The sequence below is a fragment of the Camponotus vicinus genome, unplaced genomic scaffold (genome assembly GCF_025532165.1).
Source record: "Camponotus vicinus isolate PSW18456_S1 unplaced genomic scaffold, iyCamVici1.0 SCAF_4, whole genome shotgun sequence".
Taxonomy (NCBI): Eukaryota; Metazoa; Arthropoda; class Insecta; order Hymenoptera; family Formicidae; genus Camponotus; species Camponotus vicinus.
Window position 1 is genome coordinate 19,073,156 of NW_028141976.1, and position 22,676 is coordinate 19,095,831.

The 22,676-nt window shown below is 28.6% G+C and overlaps 2 protein-coding genes across 8 annotated transcripts in view; one reads left to right on the forward strand and one right to left on the reverse strand.

Moving 5' to 3' along the window:
• Positions 1 to 440: 440 nt before the first annotated feature.
• On the forward strand, positions 441 to 4,867 carry LOC145970867 (dynein axonemal light chain 1). 4 transcript variants are annotated; one of them, XM_083097894.1, is made up of 4 exons: positions 441 to 918; positions 2,062 to 2,314; positions 3,624 to 3,901; positions 4,045 to 4,867. In XM_083097894.1, exons 2-4 carry the CDS (start codon positions 2,116 to 2,118, stop codon positions 4,192 to 4,194), a joined length of 627 nt encoding a protein of 208 aa, XP_082954020.1. In that variant the 5' UTR covers positions 441 to 918; positions 2,062 to 2,115; the 3' UTR covers positions 4,195 to 4,867. The 4 variants fall into 4 exon arrangements, with proteins under 4 accessions (XP_082954020.1, XP_082954022.1, XP_082954023.1 ...); XM_083097896.1 differs by having other exon boundaries at positions 2,131 to 2,314; XM_083097897.1 differs by having other exon boundaries at positions 441 to 752; positions 2,131 to 2,314.
• Positions 4,352 to 22,676, reverse strand: part of Unc-13-4a (BAI1 associated protein 3) — a 101,366-nt gene continuing 83,041 nt past the window's right edge. Inside the window, exons 7-27 of one of the 4 annotated variants that reach the window (XR_014438639.1) lie at positions 21,924 to 22,113; positions 19,676 to 19,822; positions 19,511 to 19,555; positions 19,125 to 19,281; positions 18,573 to 18,773; positions 17,811 to 17,969; positions 17,530 to 17,699; positions 17,273 to 17,380; positions 16,917 to 17,066; positions 16,494 to 16,545; positions 15,761 to 15,802; positions 10,881 to 11,026; positions 10,474 to 10,690; positions 10,260 to 10,334; positions 9,871 to 9,984; positions 9,155 to 9,370; positions 8,443 to 8,658; positions 8,080 to 8,274; positions 7,638 to 7,882; positions 7,212 to 7,322; positions 4,352 to 6,799 (exon numbers count right to left, since the gene is read on the reverse strand). Coding sequence is in view for 3 of the 4 variants with exons in the window: in XM_083097876.1 (XP_082954002.1) it covers positions 6,708 to 6,799; positions 7,212 to 7,420; positions 7,638 to 7,882; positions 8,080 to 8,274; positions 8,443 to 8,658; positions 9,155 to 9,370; positions 9,871 to 9,984; positions 10,260 to 10,334; positions 10,474 to 10,690; positions 10,881 to 11,026; positions 15,761 to 15,802; positions 16,494 to 16,545; positions 16,917 to 17,066; positions 17,273 to 17,380; positions 17,530 to 17,699; positions 17,811 to 17,969; positions 18,573 to 18,773; positions 19,125 to 19,281; positions 19,511 to 19,555; positions 19,676 to 19,822; positions 21,924 to 22,113 (3,146 nt within the window). In the remaining variant the exon portion in view is untranslated. Of the gene's footprint in view, positions 6,800 to 7,211; positions 7,421 to 7,637; positions 7,883 to 8,079; positions 8,275 to 8,442; positions 8,659 to 9,154; positions 9,371 to 9,870; positions 9,985 to 10,259; positions 10,335 to 10,473; positions 10,691 to 10,880; positions 11,027 to 15,760; positions 15,803 to 16,493; positions 16,546 to 16,916; positions 17,067 to 17,272; positions 17,381 to 17,529; positions 17,700 to 17,810; positions 17,970 to 18,572; positions 18,774 to 19,124; positions 19,282 to 19,510; positions 19,556 to 19,675; positions 19,823 to 21,923; positions 22,114 to 22,676 lie in introns of all 4 variants that reach the window. The other 3 variants (XM_083097877.1, XM_083097876.1, XM_083097878.1) reach the window with 3 other exon arrangements.

Sequence of the window (22,676 nt, forward strand, 5' to 3'; positions counted from 1 at the left end):
AGTTTAAAATTGAATTATCAAAATATTTAATAATCGTAATTACAAGAAATATAAAATTTCTTGAGAAATCACCTAGAGCTTCAAGATTTCATCGATAAAACATTTATTTATATATATTATGATCTAACAATATAATCTTTAAATTTTTCAAACTGCCAACGTTTAGGAAAACAATGGAAAAAAATTTAAAAAGAATTGGAGAATAATGTTTTTTTCTGATAAAAAATCACTTGCAAATTTGTTAAACAATCCGCAATAATGTCAATGATATTAAGATTGTAGCTTAATACTAATACTATTTTTTGATCCTTATAATTCTACAGATTTTAATCACATAATGAAAATCAATTGATTTATATATCCATCTCTATATATGAATCAGCGTAAGATCCATTATTTTCACTTCCAATTATTATTAACATTATTAAATTATTATTAACATTCTTCAATGACGCGGAGGAATTAATGCATTTTATCGGTTATCAAATGCACTCTTCTGACGTTTTTCTTCAACGCTTGTTTGTATTTATTCCTGAATCAAATGTCTATTGTAAATCGTTGATATCGCGACGCTCTGTTAATAAATACTCGCGCCAGACGCATGCGCTTTGCACATTGATTATTTTACCTGGTGCCTGGTGCCACATATTACGAGTTAGCTGTGGCAGATTGCCATGCGACCAAGGAAAACAAGTTTTAGTAATAATGCACGTTTATGAATGTGATCAACGCTGAAACGTACGGACGTCGTGGTACTTAAGAAATCCATAAGGATGCACCCGCTAAGTACATCCTATTGATGGAGGGTTTTTATCAAAGAGAGATGTATAATATTCCTATTTCAATATAAAAAGATATAAAATTCAACATTTCTAACGCCGTTTTATTAATAATTATATATAAACACACATACGCTAGGTAAGAGAAAAAAGAGAAAGCAAGAGAGAGAAAGAAAAAAGTTTATACGTATAAGATATATACAGGGTGACCCATTTTAACTTAGGCAGCCAAATAACTCGAAAAATAAGCAAGATAGAGAAAAATGTTTTAGACAAAAGTTGTATGGTTTCGAGGGGGCCATAAGATGGTATCATTGGTTTGACCTTGAAGAGTCATTTGAAGGTCACGTGAAGGTCATTTCAATTTTTTTAAATGGAATACCCTATATATTTTTGTACATTCTTGTAGCTTATTTCGAGAGCTTTCCAAAACACTATAATTAAGTACCTTTCCGTTAAGTACTTTTTGAGTTATGATGCTTGAAATAATTTCTTAATTTTACATAAACCGTAAAATATCTTGTAAAATATTCATTTTTCGATTATCTTACCTTAATACTTTTATGTACAAAATAATGAGAGGAATCAATTGGTGTAAAGAAAACACATAGTTGTTTTTAAGAAAAAATATGGAATTGTTAATTGCAAATTACATATTTTTTCTTCGAAACAACTATGTGTTTTCTTTACACCAATTGATTCCTCTCATTATTTTGTACATAAAAGTATTAAGGTAAGATAATCGAAAAATGAATATTTTACAAGATATTTTACGGTTTATGTAAAATTAAGAAATTATTTCAAGCATCATAACTCAAAAAGTACTTAACGGAAAGGTACTTAATTATAGTGTTTTGGAAAGCTCTCGAAATAAGCTACAAGAATGTACAAAAATATATAGGGTATTCCATTTAAAAAAATTGAAGTGACCTTCACGTGACCTTCAAATGACTCTTCAAGGTCAAACCAATGATACCATCTTATGGCCCCCTCGAAACCATACAACTTTTGTCTAAAACATTTTTCTCTATCTTGCTTATTTTTCGAGTTATTTGGCTGCCTAAGTTAAAATGGGTCACCCTGTATATATATATATATATATATATATATATATATATATATATATATTAATATACATATAATATATAAAAGAGAGTTGCATGTGTGTCAATGTGAACTTTATTAATATATTATCATATGAATATACAAAAATGTACGATCATGCACAAATATTTTTAATATATTAAATGATTATTACGCGCCAAAAAGTATATATTTTTAGATATTTTTTGCAAGTTTTTATCGATGTCTGAAAATTATATTATTACATTCACTTATGGCATCTGCAAAGCCAACCACGTGCAAAGAAGCTATACGGCGATGGGAAGAGGAAACCGAGCATGAAGCAGCTACGGCGACAGAAGTAATTTTAAGTTTTCAATGGCCACCGATAGAAAAGATGGATAATGCATTAGCAGTTTTGGCTAATTGTGAGAAACTCTCTCTATCGACAAATATGATTGAAAAAATTGCAGGTAAAAAATGTGTTACACTTTCCTTTAAATATACGTATATAATTATATTTGTTATTTTTAATAAATTATTATCATTATTAGTTTATAAATAAACCATTGTTTTGTGATTGAAAAACAATACTTGGCGATTTTTAATATTTTCGAATTTTGTTGAGCAAAAAATTTGCATAAAATTTCGTCTTCGAAATGTTTCGTGCACAGAAAACGACCGGAATTGTGGCGAAAAAATTTATGAATTTAGCACCACATAATGATCCCGCTTACACTTCTGTTCTTATTCGTCATTTTTTGACCAAAAAATCAACCATACATTACCATTCTATAAGCTCCGTATTCGTTTAATATAGCGTGTGACTTTTTCCTATTTTCTCGGTTAATTACCGCTTCATAGACATCATTTTGAGTCGATAAAAAGAAATCGCTGCGCGTTTTGAAGGCTATATCTGAAATCGAGTAAAAAATGTTTCGAGGATTCAAAAAATGTTGGCATAAGTATTGCAGTGGGAGGGGATTATTTTAAAAGGAACGAAATAAATTTAGATGAGTAAAAATTCAATTACTTTTTATTGGATCAGTCCCGATATTTTTTGACCACACAGTAGTATATTTTCCTCAAGAATGATTAAAAAATGATAGACTTGTAATGCATAAGTGTAAAGACAAATAATCCTTGAAACTATTTTTTTATTTCTTACTATTATGTTGCATTGATTAATTCTACGATTATTCATAAATTGATTGATTTATGTAAATTTCAATATACATATTTCATATGCCGCATTAGAATTGATGTATACTCGAACTGTCAATTACCAAATGCATAATGCATATCTAAGTCGGCTATCTTAATAACATGATGCAATTACAATGCAAATATGTTTATAAATTTCACGTCATTATACGAATGAATCACGCGAGACGTGCACTAAGATCTTCAATTGTTATCACCAGTTTACTTGTTAGAGATAATTAATCACTGTCCATTACAATCTATGTGGTATCGAGTGATAATTATTCGATCGTTAAGACATACTTAATAAGTGCTTTTGCATTTATTATTATATTAAATTATTAATTTTGTTTTTGAATATGTATATACATTTTAAATGTATATACATTTTATAATATTTTATTGGTCATTGTAATATGACTTATGCAATTCAATACATATATATTCAATATTGATACATAGATAGATTATAATAATATTAATTATAAAGTAGAAATAATAAAAAACAAAGCAGAAATATAACGTTAAGTATAAATATTTAAATTAATTCTTTAAATATATTTTATTTTGTTCTTCTAGGCATTGGCAGTTTAAAAAATTTAAAGATTATATCGTTAGGTCGTAATTTAATCAAAGGTTTCGCTGGTTTTGAAGCTCTGGGTGATACTCTTGTGGAAATTTGGATTTCTTACAATTGCATCGAGAAAATGAAAGGCATTCAAGCAATGAAAAATCTTCGTGTCCTTTATATGTCTAATAATTTAGTGCGAGAATGGAACGAATTTGCTAGATTACAAGAACTTCCAAATCTTCAAGATCTAGTATTCGTCGGGAACCCATTGTATGAAAATCACGAGGTACTCCTTAATATATTCTTTAGTAAAAATCTTTGAAAATAAAATATTCTCATATGTAACATCATTTATAATTTTTAAAAAATAATGATGTATTATTTGGATTTTAAATTAAAAAAGGAGAGAAGAAAATTATTTTTGTTTAGGTAGAGCAATGGAGAATCGAGGTTGCGCGGCGTTTACCAAGTTTGGAGAAACTTGATGGTGAACCTATAATACGGACAGAAGAAAATCCAATCTCGATTCAATCAGTCAAAGCTGACAGTCCATCGCATGAGTTGCTCGAACCTGGCTAATTTTTTGAAAGCATATTTTATCTTTTATGATTCTTACATCTCTTATAAACATTTTATTAATGTATTTATATTTATTATCACGTATTATTAAGATTTTTTAATTAATAATATATAATCATAAATTTATAAATAGAGAAGATTATTAATTACTCAGATGTACATTTATATTAATTTATTCGTCTCACAATACAAGACAGATCATATATATGTTTTGGTGGTTGAAAAAGGTTGAAAAAGCAAATACAGTAGAGTTCGATTAAATTCGATGCACGAAATATCGAGGATCAGACGAATCTTCGAGAGTTGCTCTTCATCATTATTTGCTTCTTTTTTGTCTGGTCTCTTTTGTCATACAAGGCGTGCGAAATATTGAAATGTGTTACATAGGACGCTCGTTATAATTATCGTTTTTTTTTTCATGTAATTACATAATAAAGTGCGTTCACGCACGCGGGATGCGTGCATTAGAAAAATTGACATGTGTGTATACGTATGTGCGTTCGGCTGAATTCTTTCTTATTTGCCTTTCCGCCCCATTTTTTGATTTCCGTTTTTTACAAGATTGATTTGCCTACATTTTCAATTTTATTTCACATCGTTGGTATATAATATGAAGTTAAATTTATGATCTTACATAAATTTATGTTTCTTACATAAATATACATTATTTGACCACTCAATAAATTAATAATAAAAGCTACAAAAACGAATAAAAATCTCATTGAACCTGCTTGGCATATTTCATAAGACAAGTAAAATATTTCTATTATAATTTGATACTTTATATTTTGAATTAAAATTTGGCTCAATGAGTAAATAAAAAAAATTGCATTTTGAAAAGTTTTAATATTAATTTTGCTTGTTTAATAACGTAATCTTTTATTCATAGGCGGCATACGTACTTTAACGTTAATCATGAAGAATTCGCCAACTTTACATCAAAAAGTTGAAAAGTCTACATAGAAAATAAAATTAATAGAAAAATCTTGTGCAGAGCAATATATACAAATTTTCGAACCAAAATTATACTATATTTTTAACAATTAGTCCGAAAATAGATTTTATATCTTTGAAACATTTTTGAATTTCGTTTCTTTCTGTCGATGCTGAAGAGATTATATAGTAAAATATTTGAGAGAAGAGTCTCTGTTTTCGTCGCACAAGCAGGTACGTTCAACGAGAATAGTTGTCATTAGTCTTCCAGGAGATATAGAATTATGTGAATGGTGAAAAGATAAAAAGAAGCTTTAGTTAATGACTAACAATAAGAATAAGAAAAATATCATATATAGATTTTTTCGGTTCGATCCGTGCCGTCGAAATGACACCAAGGCGGTACGGCTGCTCTTCAGGGAGGAAAGTACATTTTGAAATTACTAGAAATTAAATATATATAAATTAAAGTTTAATTATTAGAATATATATTAAACCAATTTCATTTCAGTTTGATTGATGAATACACATAATTAAAAATATTTTTTTAGAAGAAGATATATTAAATCTTAATGTGCTTTTAATTTTATATTATTAATATTTTATTTATATTTAATGATTTGATTAGTGTAATCAATACCCTAAGTTATATAATAATGTCATTATTCGTTGTGTGTTGCATCGAAGAAAGAAATATATATGATTTAATTATTTTGTATATATATGTATATATCTTCTAATTTAAGAGAAGAGTATAAAAAGATAGTATTGTATTTTCCTCCCAGCTTTGTCGTGAATCAATTTTGCATAATCAAAATAGAAATCTCCATAAACAGTCTCGATGACTTTCTTTCTTATACACAAACTGTTTGTGAAAATAATTCATTTTAAAGAAAATCATCATATTATACTCTTATATAATATATATTTATATCTATCATGAAAATTTCAATTTCTGTTCACAATTGATACTCGACAAACGAAAGTGGAGTCGCCCTTCCGCAAACGGAAGTCTCGTTTATTTGAATGATGTGAACACTGGTGTGTTTATTTTCCTAAAAATCACATAAGTACGCGCAAGTACTTAAATATTTTTGCGCGGGCCTTTCTATATAAAATATAAAATAAAAAATTTTGCGGCTGCTCCGGTGTCGAACCCGACGAGACGGCTTTTAAACATTTAGCTACGTCACATCGATGGTTTTTCGCGTGCTGCATAGCTTTACTCTCTACACTTCTCTTTTGACACAAAAATAGTTCTGATATATTTCTCTTGGTCTTCTTTTCCGCGCCTTTCCTTTCTTTCTTTTTTTTTCTCTTGAATTAACACAGATTATATTCACAATTTACACTGAAATAGATCTGACGGATCTTTAGGATAAAGGCTGGTAAAAAGATAGGCAGAGAAAGATAGAGTGCTTGAGAGAGAGTGAGAATCAACGATATACCAGGGATGGATTTAGTTCTTTCTTTTTTTTTCTCTTCAATCTTCTCATTGACTCTTAATTTTTGTTTATAAGTCTTGATGACGATTGCAATACCGCGAATTTCTTTTTCTCTTTTTTCGGCACGTAATGTGCTTACGCAGCAAATCGTTGTTTTTGCTTCTTTACAAAATCGAGAGCCATTTTGTCACCGATTCGAGTTTCCAGAATTTGAAGGATCGGATGATCTAGAAACAAAAGATAGAATTACTTTGCGAAGAAAATAAATAAAGCATCGTTTTAGAAACTATAATGTGAAAAATATAAGTAAGAAAGATATTAGTAATATTTAAATAATATTATTATTATATATGTTTCACAATAATATTTAAATATATTATCACATTTCCGAATGTTAAGAGTAATTTAATTTTAAAATATTCAATCAAAACATTTTAATGTAATAATATTTAAAATAAATTATGTATTATGTAAATTATGTATATATATATATATATATATATATATATAATATCTCTTTAAGATATATAAATTGTTACATTTATAAATTTAAGAATTTATTTATATCAAAATGTTATTAATTTAGAGAGTCAAGAATCATAATTTTGTAAGTTCTACTGTTCGTAAAATTTGACTCACTTCGATTTTTCTGATGCATAAGTGGTAATTCCTGATGCTTGAGGCCGTGGAAATTTTCTATATTAGTGTTCGTGTCGGCAACGCCAGGAATGGTACTAAGCCCCAGGAAAGCTTCACCCGCGAAATCATTTGCCGTAAGAACATCGTGATCCATCACCGTAAAAAGAATCATCGCGTTAAAGTCACGACACTGCTCCACATTTACCGAACTTAAAAAAAGTACGTATATTCGTTAAAATTAAATATCTTTTCCATTGTTGTCAATCATCTAATATGAAGTAAATAGTAAAATAATGTAGTAGTAGTAAAGTAATAGTAAAACATGTTACATAATAATATCAAGAGTTTTAACTAACAAATTTTTTTGAAGATGTTACTATTAGAGTTAAAGAAAATATCAAATGTAGTGTGATGTGATATACTCACAATTCAAAACACTCGTCAAACATGGGATTTAGAGTCCTCTTTTTGACATTAGTCTGCTGCTCGGCGCAATGCTCGAACATTCGTCGTGGCAATAATTCGATTATAACGAAAGGATCGCTGAATCCATTTGGGTCTAACGGTATGACATCTCTAGCATTTATTACTTCAACGCAAAGAGAATCGTGATTCAAATAAGCTCGCACTGTTAGAACTCCATATTCACAGGTAGTTGTGTTGTATTGGTCCTAAAAAATTAATAATTAATATTATAAATCTGTAAAAACTTTAAATGTTATGCTATGTGTATTTCATATTGTACGTATTTATGAAAAATATTAAAGAAAAATTGTATTTTTTCAAGATACATTTTATAAATTTAAAAAATCAAAAAATTAATTATACTTGAATTATTAATTGATATTTTTAATATTTTGTATTATACCTGAAGGCGTTGGTAATAAAATCGATCGATTAAGAAAGTTGTATCCATTTTGTGATATTGAAGGCGCTCCTCTGCATTCATGAAACTTTGACGACGTAATACTTCTAAAGGTAAACCCTTGTCGTCAGCATTAAAAAATTTAATTAATAAATCAAGTGCTTTATGCAATCTTTCGTAAAACATCACTGGTTTATCCTGCAAATAAAATAATGTTCTTTTTATTATCATTTAGATTTTTTACAAGTATGTGAATTCACAGAATTTTTAATATGACCAGATATTGTCAAAATAATTTTTATTATTTTTTATCATATGATTTTGCTATGAAAAAAAAGTTATGTACAATTATTATAGCATAATTACTTCGGCATTTCCATCCATTTGACTGCTTAATTCGCTAAGGATTACTTCCCAAATGTCCTGCAGAATACGGTTAAAATTCGCGGCAAGTAGAGCTGAATTGAGTGCTACCAAGTGAACATCTAGATATTCGACGAGAGGTGCTATCGCTTCCGTAGTCGGTAGACTGTCGGGAGACCAAGCTAAGTGAAACATCGCCTTCTTTAAAGGTGGTCTCATCTATAAATCAAATAAAAGAAGAAAGAAAAAATTACTTTAAATATCAAAAAGCTATCAGTGATCTTCATTTCTTTATTATAAATGTATTTCCTTCTCATGCTGTACGTGGCTATTACTAATTAAAAATAATAATTGCATAACTTTTTAATAAGAATCTGTTGATATTTAATTATTATTGATAACAGTCGCGATTTTGTCACGATAATAATTTATAATTATCAGTGACATTTTAAAAATAAGAATATAATTACACTGTAGGTACATGCTGATCTATTGGAAAAAGTAACGAATTATTGATTTAAATCGCGATACTAATTATGTATAGAATATAAATAATAGTATATATAATATAATAATATCTCAAACTATAAGATAAAAAATTATAATTGTATTAAAGAATTATTGTTTTAGAGAACTCAATTTAAAATTGCATAACACATAACACATTTTTTTTATTTATATAATATTTATATTAATTTTTCTTTCTTTTGTATACCTTTGCTCCGATTCTCGAAACTATTTGATTGATGAAAAGCAACATTTGTTCAGGGGTTTGTTCAAGCGGTGTTATTAAGGCATTCCGCCATTGTATCCGAATGGATTCACCTGCTTGATTCTCCAAAGCCGTCAAAATTTGTTCTACGCGAAGTTCTTCACCCAAAGTTAACAACCATCTTCTCACGTATTCAAGACCATTGATAGCCACACACATCTGAAAATGAAATATAGTACATATATATATTAGTTAGCGCTAAGGGTTAATAATTGATATTATTGTTGCATTTTATATTTTGTATTATATTTTGAATATTTTATATATTTTATATATACCACTCTAAAAAATAGAAGAACAAATATGAAAATTCTTTTATATTTCGAAGTCTAATAGATTAGATAATATTATAATAAAAATAATTAATGATTATTATAAAATAATGTATACATACTTACATCTTACACGCTATATATATATATATATATATATATATATATGTATATGTATGTATATATATATATGTATATTTTATTTATATGCTTTTTTATGCTTTTTATAAGTTAATGCATTAGCAGAAGTATACTTGCGCTGTATATATATTGTATCATGCTTCGCTTGCCGTGCAAAATTGTAACTGCGTCTTACATTTACTTAGCAAAATTATTTTGTAAAGCAGAAATTATACTATCTGTATACTAAAGCGAAGCAATCTCTACCTGAGCGATTACCTCATCTGTGGTCTTATACGGTGTATGTTCCTCATAATATCCACTATCTGCCAGCTTCTGATGTGTTATCTCTGCATAATAAGCCGCAGAACTGCAAATTGCCTATGGAAAATTTATAAATTATGATATTATTAGTATATTTTCTGTATTTTGCAAATATATAATTACATTATATTTTTAATTTTTATATGATCTTTTTTCGTATTAAGAAAATTTATGGAAAAAAAGTTTTATACAAAAGTAAAATTTTATAAATATATCAAATTTCAGTATATATTTTAAGTATATTTTGCAAATTACAGAAAGTTTTATACACAATAGTTTTGTCAGCAAAGTGATAGGCGATAAATGTATTAGATAAGATTATGATTACTTACATCGACAACTTTTAGCACGAAATTATAAGATCCAGGTAGATCTGGCCATGCTAATTTCTTCCAGAATTCTTTAATCTTTACGATTAGAAGAAAAAGATGTATAATTATTAATGTATTATTTTTATAACAGAATCATAATTGTTATTATTACTGCAGTTATTTATATTATAATGAGTATATATAAATAAAAGAAGTGAAATGTGATAAAAAGTACCTGATAAAAACACGCAACGGCATCGATTGCCGATGTGCAATGTTTGACGAAATATTCCCCAGTGCAGATCCGATCGAGTTCTGCGGCTCTTCGTACTCTTTGAACTGCTTTGAGCTTCGCCAAATCCAGCCATTTGTCGACAGCCGGTCTGAACCATTCATAATACTTGCAGATCGCCAAAGTTTTATGGTCCGATTGTGGTAAATTCTCCTTCATGCTGAAAAAACGACCAGTTTTATATTCGATCATATTTTGTATCAAACTGTATGATTTTTTAAATGCAAGATATATAATGCAAAGATAATTTTTTTTATGTTAAAAAAACAATTACATATAAACACTTATTTTAAAAAGTAATTATTAAGTGCTATTAATAAATATTAATAGAGATGCAATAAGAAATTTACTTTACGAAATCTTGAAGTGCCAAATAAAGTTCGAATATTGGCGTTCCTATCTCAGCACCGGGTGGCAGAACATATTCTTCATCTCTATTTTGACTGTGTAGCTGTAGACAGGCAGTGGTGACTCTTGCACCAAGCTCGTTATGCATCTGCGAAATCAGTCATTTTAATTATGCGCGAGTTCTTCAATAGTACAAACCAAAGAAAATGTATTACTTCTGTAGCATTTAAGCCACTGTATCATATTTCGCGCGGCAATAATTTTAAAGCATTTTGTCAAAGTTTGCAAAAACTTTTCAATATTCTAACTAGTGAAGAAGCTATTAGAGTTCAAATGTAGTTATCACTAAAAAATAGGAATGGAATTTCTGTTAGAAATTGGTGTACATGCCTAAAACACTCTGTATATATATAATTGTGTATAAGATAATTCATATATAATCCAACATTTTATTCAAATTTTAATTACAAATTAAATATTTATGAAATGATATTTTGAAATGATATTTATGAAATAATATTTTTTTATCTATACTAAATATTTTATTATAATTTTATTTTTTATTAATATTTTTATATACTATAATATTGAATATATGATTATATGCGATAGACTAATACTCCTCTATATAAAATATTTTTGATATTTTAGTAAGATTTTATTAATTTTTTAATTCTTAAATTTAACAAATTTTTATGTCATGACATTTTTCTATATTATAATTATTAAATTATAAATAAATTCAAAATAATAGAAAGAAAATAATAGCAAGAAACGATATTTTGATATACATATACTGCTGATCTTCTTTTTAGTAGAAAAATGTTTATTTTGATTTGTAATTACATTAAAATCCATTTAAAAATTAAATTTTATTGAAACTAAATTTATGCGTTACAATGCATAATACTTCATATAACATAATAATTCGTTGAATCACATATACTTAAATACTGTGGTGGAAACTCTAACAGATTTGCAGACTCGGCAAAATTTGTATGCAAAGCTATTAAAGTTCAATCTCATGTGTAATTGTTGCCATAATGCACGGGTCGTCGGTGTGGGACTCTATGCGACTTTACTCGAGAGAGGTCTCAAGAGTCGTGTCGGATATCAACTTCGATGATGTAGCTAACAGGGATAAACGCGAGTTGTGCCAGCACATACAGTAAATACTCTTGCCATGGGCGCCGGGAGGGGGGTGCAAAGCGGTGCACTTGCACCCCCCTGGCCCTGGCCTATGAAATAAGTGGGGAAGAGACAGAGAAAAAATTCAATAAAAAAATCATGTAATATAGAATAATATCGATAATTTTTTCAATTGAACAAAAATGCAATGGTTAAATATTAATTAACATTTGTAATAAGCCTTTGGGAAATCAATTTTAGAAAAATCAATGTTTGAACAAAAACTTGAGCCGTCTTGGTTGCTTTCCAAATTCATTTGTCACATTATCAATAAATTCAGTCTCCTCTTGCACTCTTTTTCTATGAACGCTGACACAGTAATGAATCTTTATTAAAATTCAATAAATAACATAAACGACGTTAACAAAAATATAATTATGAACTGGGAAAAAACCGTTTTTTCAGTGCATCCTCTTTTGAGTGCACCCCCCTAAAAGTAATTCTGCCGGCGCCCATGACTTGCATTACAAAACTTTTCGAGTATCTGTACGGTAAACTGTTTGCAGAGAAGAGCACTAGTCAAGGTATGCATCGGATGCACCGGAAAGTTTCAAGTATCCTCGCAACCGAAGTATCCGTGTGCAATTTACCCAAGAGGGTTGTCATAATAAGTTTTCGACTTCTGGCGCGTTGTTCGGCAAAACAAATCCACAAAAAGATGTAATTTTATTAAAAGTTCGCGAACTGTACTTGATTAATTAAATTCATTTTAGCACGATGCGATCGAATTTAATTCTTTTAAAAGGGATAAACAGATGTGATTGAATCGATAGAAATCGCTTCTAGATCGAGTTTGAAATTTTCCGCTATAGGACTGGACGAATTTAATTTCAGTTTGTTGAAAAACTTTGGTGAAAGAGCGGAATTTTATGGTATCTACAAAAGAAATTTAATCATAATTTGCAAGAGATATCGAAATTTGAAGTAAAGGCATTCATAGGCATAAAAATGCAAAAAATATGTAAATCGTAAACATATCTTTGATATTTTTTTTATCTTGCATAAAATAGATTATTTTTTAAGAATTTATTTTATAAAAACAAAGTTTTTCTTAATTCTTAATACGAAAAGTTGGTTAGTTTATTATAAAATTATGTTAAATGCTTTTATATTTCTTTATATTTTTTCCTATTCTTATTACGTTAATGTTTATAAGAAATAATCAAAAAAACATTTAAAAAATCTTTTATTTTTATCAAAGTATATCAAAATTAATTAATTACTTTCTATCTAATACAAATGCGTTCCTCGTGATATATGATTTTATATGAAATATTAAAATATCATGTACTGATTATAGTAATTTTCTCTTAATAATTTAAATTTTATTTAAATCAAAGATACATTTTTAGCAATAAGGAGGATGCTGTCATATAAAAAAATTGAATCATTTATTAATAAATTCGTTTCATTAAGATTAAGATGCTCTGTATTTGAATACTTTGAATTCTTGAAGCTAATTTCCAAAACATTATTAAAGCAATGTTATATAGATATGAGTAAATTCGGATTACTATAGTTTTCGGAACAACAATTAAAAATAATTTATTAAGTTTGTTTTCCGCAATTCTGCATTGCGCGCAACTTTTATGTAATGGGTTGTAGAGCAATCGCGAGATATAACGAGAAATATACTTGTGGCTAAAGCTAACAATGTACGAAGGCAAATGAGTGGGACGTCATTTGTTGAACTGGTGAGCGCATGCAATCAGTATGTGTCAACTGCAGTGTATCACTGCACTGTGTATCACTGATATTTCGAATAGATGCATGCAACGCTTGCGATAATTTTATTCACGATGAAAATTATTATGTCGCAAAAGAAACATGCAGCAATGGCGGAAAATAAAGAACCGTTGAACAGTGAATGGCACGAGGCAATAGTGCGCATCGACATCTTCATAAATCCGGTAAATGCGACTATAATGCGGAGAGAGCTCGACGTCGATTCGTACACAATAAATGAACAGAACAGCACAATTATTCTATCACTGATGTAAAATGGCATTGAAATGCGTTTGTCATAATTGGCACAGATACTTGAGACACCCATACATACATTGAATAATTATAGCTTTATAAAAATATATTTATTTTATCTGTAACGCGATATAATAATATCAATTCGAGTTAGACGCACTATTGCTCGTTTCGTGCAGTTTGCGAATATTTTTTTTGCGGATATTAATGTGTGTTGAGAACGTGTGCTATTCTTCGTGTTGAGAAACTATAATTCTATAAAGACTCAAATACTATAGAACCGCGAACTTGAATCATCAATCAAAATGGATTATAATTACCTTGAAAAATTAATGTGTATAATATATATATATATATATATATATATATATATATATAATAAAATATATACTCAACGATTTACTAAATTGATCCTCTATTTTTGCTAGATTATTTTTCTTCTTAACTGCATACTCATGTAGGTTCTCCTATTTTCATTATTTATTTTGTATATACAAACTAACTTTTAATAGTGTTATAAAATATTATATTATAGCTCTATATTGTAGGCAAAAATTAACTATTTATTGACATATGTTATTATTACTTATTATTACTTATACAGGGTGACCCATTTTAACTTAGGCAGCCAAATAACTCGAAAAATAAGCAAGATAGAGAAAAATGTTTTAGACAAAAGTTGTATGGTTTCGAGGGGGCCATAAGATGGTATCATTGGTTTGACCTTGAAGAGTCATTTGAAGGTCACGTGAAGGTCATTTCAATTTTTTTAAATGGAATACCCTATATATTTTTGTACATTCTTGTAGCTTATTTCGAGAGCTTTCCAAAACACTATAATTAAGTACCTTTCCGTTAAGTACTTTTTGAGTTATGATGCTTGAAATAATTTCTTAATTTTACATAAACCGTAAAATATCTTGTAAAATATTCATTTTTCGATTATCTTACCTTAATACTTTTATGTACAAAATAATGAGAGGAATCAATTGGTGTAAAGAAAACACATAGTTGTTTTTAAGAAAAAATATGGAATTGTTAATTGCAAATTACATATTTTTTCTTCGAAACAACTATGTGTTTTCTTTACACCAATTGATTCCTCTCATTATTTTGTACATAAAAGTATTAAGGTAAGATAATCGAAAAATGAATATTTTACAAGATATTTTACGGTTTATGTAAAATTAAGAAATTATTTCAAGCATCATAACTCAAAAAGTACTTAACGGAAAGGTACTTAATTATAGTGTTTTGGAAAGCTCTCGAAATAAGCTACAAGAATGTACAAAAATATATAGGGTATTCCATTTAAAAAAATTGAAGTGACCTTCACGTGACCTTCAAATGACTCTTCAAGGTCAAACCAATGATACCATCTTATGGCCCCCTCGAAACCATACAACTTTTGTCTAAAACATTTTTCTCTATCTTGCTTATTTTTCGAGTTATTTGGCTGCCTAAGTTAAAATGGGTCACCCTGTATATATACTTATTATATTAATTACTATAATATAGTAATTAATTTATTTTCTTTTAATGAATATGCAGATAAAAATACGATGTACATACGACAGTTTCAACAGCTTTTACATTATGCAGGAAATTTGAAATAAAAAAGAATAAAAAATAAAAAAAAGGTAACAAAGAGAGATAAAAAGAGAGAAAGAGAAAGAGAGAGTTTAATATTTTGTGGTGCCGATGAAAAAAGTACCTCGGAAGTGTTCTCCATGTGTTTCGCCACGTGTTCCGCCAGCTATGGACAAACATCTCGTGTACAATAAAATCGCGCTGACCTGATGGACATTTGTAATTCGTCGTCACGCTTTTTTCTTAACCTAGCCCTTTCAGGTCACTGCGACTTGTTTATTTACAGCGTGTCCGGCGCAATATTATCAATTTTCATTACTATACGACATGTTCCTTTATTTTTCTTCAATAGTACCTATTTTCTTACAACACAATAAATAATTAATTTGTAGTTTGTTAAATTGTTATACAAAATTATATATATTATTTGGGACACTCTATATATAAACAATAAAATGTATTGTTATTTTAATGCACGGACGCCGACCGGATTTATTTATAAATAATTAGTAATTTGATAAATTAAATAGTAATTTGAAGAACCAGAAATTTAATTAAATTTTATTTGTTGCAAACATAATCTAGTTATAGATACAAACATTCATTTTTATCTGGCTTCGAAAAAATTTATCAGATATCTTTTTTTTTATTTTGTACGATCGACGTCTCAAATAAAGCGTTTAAGCCAAACATAGCACATCCAGCTTGACGACACAGTGAATAAAAAATAATGATGTGTTATGTAACAGTGTGTCTTTGACGCGATATATTGCGAAATCACAATTGAAAATCTATCGATATAAATATCTTTTATGATCTGTTCACGAGAGATATTTTTTTGCCACTTGCGTTCTTACCAGCTTTTCCAGTTGCTTGTAAACTGCTGAGAAATATGGCACACCATTCGTACTAAAACACAGATTTAATACATCGTAGATAGAAAAAGATTATGCAAATATTTCTTGATTTAAATCAAGAAAGTAATATTTTTATAAAAATGTGTATAAATTTATAAACATTGTAAATTTTTGTCAAAATGTTGTAATTTCTAAATTCGTATAATAATAATAATAATACTGCTGTTTAAATTGCTAAAAATATTGTTAAAAATGAAGTAAAAGTAAAATTAATAATTATATCGACTAATTTTAAACTTTTTATACTTTCATAAGATTCTTCATACGTACAAATACTAATTATTTTTTAAATGTACCTTTAATATATGTATGTTTTACCATTTAAATTTCTATATTATTAAATCAAATTTAAGAGAAACTTACCTTTCAAAAAGACTGTTATAATATAAAAGTCCCTGTTCCAGATCGACTAATAATGTAGTTACTAAATTCGTAAAGTCTTGCAAGACTCGATCGATATCCTGATCGGGTTCTTGATCGTGGCACATAGTTTGTTGTCTGGTATCCTCGTACCTGTAAGATTCAGAACAATCTCGATGAAAATTTTAATATTTGTCTTACGTTTTGTGTAATTTCGTATACTTGTTTTTTATCGTGCTTGTTTCTGTTGCGTGATTACTTCAGAATTAATTACAAAAAAACAATTGTAAAAGAAAATAAAATGGAAAAAAAATTATTCAAATAAAATTTATTATTTCATTGCAATAAAACCAATTTACCATTCGAGAGTTCCTTTTCTAAGAGCAGTAATGATCTCTCCTCGGATTTCCTTGTTAAAAGGACAGCAAGTTCGAAAAGCCTTCATATTCGAGAGAAGTCCCAAACATCTATATAACAACAATAATTACACTATTATTTTACATATCAGTTATATCATTCAAATATATTAGAATTATGATTAATTTCTCAATATGTTAAGAATTGAAGAATATGTTTATTATTATTTCTAATGTTATTCCAAGAAATATAAAATCACCTGAGTAGATAATCCAATTTCGATATAGTCGGTCTATGCAGAGGAGGGTAAAGTACACGATGTTGTCTGACCTTTTTTAAAGATACCTCCAAGAAATCATTAAAGGAATCTGCCAGGCACTGTTCTGCGTCGCGCGAAAGAGTTTCAGTATGCCATCGATTGTCAAGTTCCTAAGTTTGAAAGACAATTTTAAACTTGTTATTGTCATTTGATTTCATACATTAATGCAACATTGTCGTAAGATGATAAAATGCAAGTTATAGTTTTATCTTTGAAGTTACCTGCAGAAGACGATGAAGCGTTCGTGGATCGACGGCATGCTGTCGGGAACTCGCCACCCATCTTATTAAAGCTTGCTGCAATTCAGTGACGTCACCTTGCACTGCGTGTTGATGTAAAATTGTCAGCGCGGTTTGCGGTAGTTCTCCAGTGAACTCCTCCTAGAAAACACGCAAGTGCGTATAAAAACACGCTTAATTAAAATAATTCTTGAGTAATAAATTATAATTAAGTTGTTTTAAAACACAATTTATATAATTTTTACAGTCTCACATTAGCATTTTACTTAATTTTGAGAATATTGGCAAAAACTGTGTGTTTAGTTACTTATCTAATGTTTTTATTTTTTTTAGAATTTTATTTGAAATTTTATAACGATATATATTGTCATATGTTTCTCTCTCCCCCCTCCTCTCTCTCTCTCTCTCTCTCTCTCTCTCTCTCTATATATATATATATATATATATATATATATATATATATATATATATATATAGAGAGAGAGAGAGAGAGAGAGAGAGAGAGAGAGAGGAGGGGGGAGAGAGAAACATATGACAATATATATCGTATTAAAATTTATATTTATTAAATATATATATATATATATATATATATATATATATATATATTTAATAAATATGGAGATGCACGATACAGTGTATCATATTATAGGCAAATTTATGATGCCGTATTATATGAAATATACCTAAGCATATAAATACATTTATGGCGTGGGATAGTCTGTATTAAACTACTATACATACCCCTTGTTTATTCATTTCATGATTAAGAAAAACTGTATATAGTCTTTCCTGTTGTCTCAATTCACCCCAATTATCTTCCTCGGATCCGCGGTCCTCCCTCGTTGACAGCCATAATTTCAGTCTGATTCTACCTTGTATATTACTCCTTTGTGTCCGCGCCTCCAACTTATACCATTGGTCCACTCCAGTGCTCGGAATATCCTGTATAAAGACAATATGTATATTTCTATTTTATTTTATATTTTCGATATTTTATTGTTTTTATATCTTACATCAAAATTATGGTCATGGTATCATTAAGATATTGTTCAAAGCTATATAGTTTTAAAAAATTCAGAAAATTATAAAAAATAATTGTCGGTATTATTAAAAAATCGTTTAAAAAAATAATTGATTCTGATAAGTTGATAAATATTTTCAGTTGATAAATTTTACGCCAAATTTTGCGAATTATTCTAAATTAATAAAATAATAATTAAATTTAAAATTTTATATTATTTACAGTTTGCTAAAATAATTTAATAATAAATTCATTATAAATTAAATAATTACCACTAGAAAGATGTTTACACAACCTAGGAAGTCATCTTGACTTCCAGATCTAGCGCTCTGCGCGATTTGCTTGAAAAATCGGCCGAGCCCTTTTACGCCTCGCACCTCGTTCAGTTTGATTACAGCATCGAACACCGAGGATTCGTCGTCGTGGTCCCTAAAATCAATCTAATCTTGTAAAATCTTCTTTTTAATAAAAAAGATTTTGTATATTCGCGTATTATTTCTGCAGATAATAATATTATTATGCAATATAACAATCAAGATTAATTATGTTCTAATTACTTCAATTTTTTAAATAAATTTTAAATCAATATTAACACAATTTTAATTTCTTTTATGTCTATTTTTTAGAAATTTATATTTATGCATTTATACAAACTTACCATATGTCCAGATGAAGAATATCCGTGTTGATGTCGTCGATATCGCTAAAAGAGGAAACAATAGATGGTATTATGTACTACTATATGGATTTGCATTACTTAAACTAATAAAGGATCATCATTGTGAGCACCAATTAAGGGCCAGGCCCCAAAGTTTGCGCTTACAAACGAAACTTCTCGTTCCATCGCGGGCTTAGCGTATGCGGCTTCACCGAGGTAGCTCGTATAAACTTCGCGGGTAGAGCACCGCTTAAGGATTCACGGTGTTCCCGCCTACTGCTGTGTTCCTTGCGCTTAAACGAAAGCCTGAAACTGATTTTGAATAAGCAATTTACTAATCATCATTATTTCGTTACAAATGTCCTAAATTTTCAACTGTTTTTTTCTTTTATCGTAGTGATCTCTACTTATTAAAGTTTTGTTCAATTTTTAAAACAACAAGCGGCGACTTGTTAGTTCTTTTATCAGAGACGAAAGTGCTAATAATTAATCATTAGCAATATATAAATGAAAAAGCAAATGTAAAAAAATAAATAAATTTTATAATTTAATGTTAAATAAATGTATAATTGTTGTATTCTCAAAAATAATAATTTTCTCTTTCTCATATAACTTTCATATAAATTATTTCCTTCTCTCTCTCCCTCCCTCTCTCTCTCTCTTTCTCTCTCCAATTTCATATAAATTAATTATTTTCTACGTAATAAACTTCAAACTGTGTTGCAATTACATTGTATTATCGTTATTTTACATTAATTGAAAAGCGTTTTAAGAATATCACACGAATCGATATTTACAATATTACAACTCGTAATCTAACTAAAATTTTAACATCAGTTGGCAAATTGTATCATTATTGAAGATAACATAAGGTCTTGAGTTTTTCTTACGAAGCTTCTAGGTTTACGATGCCAAGGTGCAGCATGATACCCTAGAATCTCTCGAATCCGAATGGGACTTTGCTTAAGTGACGAAGGGTGCGCAACTTGTGTGCCTCGCTGCAGCCCGTAATGTACTGTTCGTTCTGTTGTCGTATTAATCATTTTACTTATGCCACCAGGTGGCGAATGAAATAACATGAGATATACAGGAAAATGAGCTTGCTCTCTCAATGCCCTCGTCCGTTCCCCACCGGGGAACGATGCTTGCCGTCCGCACAACTTGCATCTGTTGTGTCCATTGTGCATCACATTGCATTGTCGCAAATGTCGTCGGAGTTAGCACGCGATAAATGCACATATCATCGAATGATACGCGGATTCGTAGCATGTTAGATTGGTGCTTGTTTAACTTTAATCTTCTATTATTTCAAAAATGTAATGAAAAGTATATGTAACACTTTACATATACTTTACTAGATAGATAAAGGATCTGGTATACCGTATGTACTATTAGTTTGAAAGATTTATATTTATGCCTTTTTGCGTGGATCTATAGATTCAATGTATGATGCATGCAAAAATATACATATTTTGTAGTTATAATTTATAACTAAAAATAAGTTCTAGTATAAAAAATTTCGATTTCAATATAGTTATATTTTATCACTATAAAAAAAACATTAAAACATTATACAAATAAAATATGTGTACACAAATAATATATTATTTAGTGATACAAATACACTTAATTTATTTAATTTAAATTATTTAATTTTCTAAGAAATTTAATTTGTGATAATAATTTCTTTCATATATTCTTAATTTATGGAAGCAAAATTTTACAAATTTATAGTTTCTCAATTTTTATGTACTAATCCATAGATCCACATATTTGTTATTCGTAAGAAATCTTTAATATATTCGTAAGAAATCTTTAATATTTCCTTAAAGTAAAGTCTACTTCATCTTTTCAGTTAAGCGTTCTCTATGACATTAATTGCTATCCTCAGGTGTGCACTTATCTTAAGTACTACGCCGTCAGTTTCATCGTACTGTTGATAACGGTAGACGTACCGCAATATTTTATAATAAATGACATTCGAAACAATAGACTAACACAATCGCATCATTAATATCAATCAAATCATTACTAATAGATAACAGTTTTTCAAAATAATTGATAATTCAAAGGAGAAAATTCAATTCTACAATATTCACATTCTACAATATTCTACGAGAAATAAAGAATTGTTTAGCCGTGAGAAGAAGCAGTTTTATTTAGAACAATTAACACACAATATCTATAATCAGACTAGAATAAAAATATACTGAATGTTATAGGCTTAAAAGTCATACGTACCAAGGTTTGCTCATATCTCGATTATATTATAATTATATTATATAGAGAGTTATGAATAATAATAAAATTATCAAAAATGTGAAGAAATTATAATATTAATCTTACAGAACGTTTGTATATTCATGTTATGTTTGATTAATCGTCTTTCTCGCGCCTTCGTCCATCAACTTACCTATGATGTTTCCGAAGCTTCTCATGATGTGAGTTCTCGTTGTCACCACCGTCGGATAGGGCGCGAGTTGCTTGCCTTGGGGATACCGGGAGTGTGTGCGGCGAATGCGCCGTTAAATTCGTTTGAGGGCTCAATGGCGCACCTGCGTTGCCAGGCTGTATTCCCAGCATACAGTAAGGATCGCTAAATCCTAAAGAAAATAGCAGTAACCTTTTCTGATGAAAAGTGTTTTACAAGCTCTCTACATGAATTACAAAATTATTACAAAGCTATTTTATTCGTATTCGTTATAACTCAAATTTGCAGAAAATATTCTAACACTTTTTAATAATATTTCTACCTCACATATTTTATATATATATATATATATATATATATATATATATATATATAAAATATAATTGTAAATAATTTTATTTTGAATTCTGTTGTAAATTATATATCATATAAAAAGGCTTATATTATTATATCGAAAAAAAATTATTTTAGATATAACTGCATTATCAATATATAGGAGAGTATTGCCAGCTTATTATAAAATACAAAAATGTAAAAAGTATTATTCAAAACAATAATTATAATATTTATATTTTTGAAAAGAAAACAAAATAAAAATGTATTAAAATATTTATATATGAAATTTAAATGTAAATAAAATAGTAATAGAAAGAAACGCAATACATATTTCTCTATATTCTCGATATTCAAAAATAATAAATTAATACTTCATAAACATCAACCTTCAATTTGACT

Excerpts from the sequence above, each read along its gene's own strand:
- LOC145970867 (XM_083097894.1), top strand. The coding sequence starts at position 2,116 with ATGGCATCTGCAAAGCCAACCACGTGCAAAGAAGCTATACGGCGATGG. Across the intron at positions 2,315-3,623 it reads TATGATTGAAAAAATTGCAG|GCATTGGCAGTTTAAAAAAT; the intron begins GTAAAAAATGTG and ends TTGTTCTTCTAG. Across the intron at positions 3,902-4,044 it reads CATTGTATGAAAATCACGAG|GTAGAGCAATGGAGAATCGA; the intron begins GTACTCCTTAAT and ends ATTTTTGTTTAG.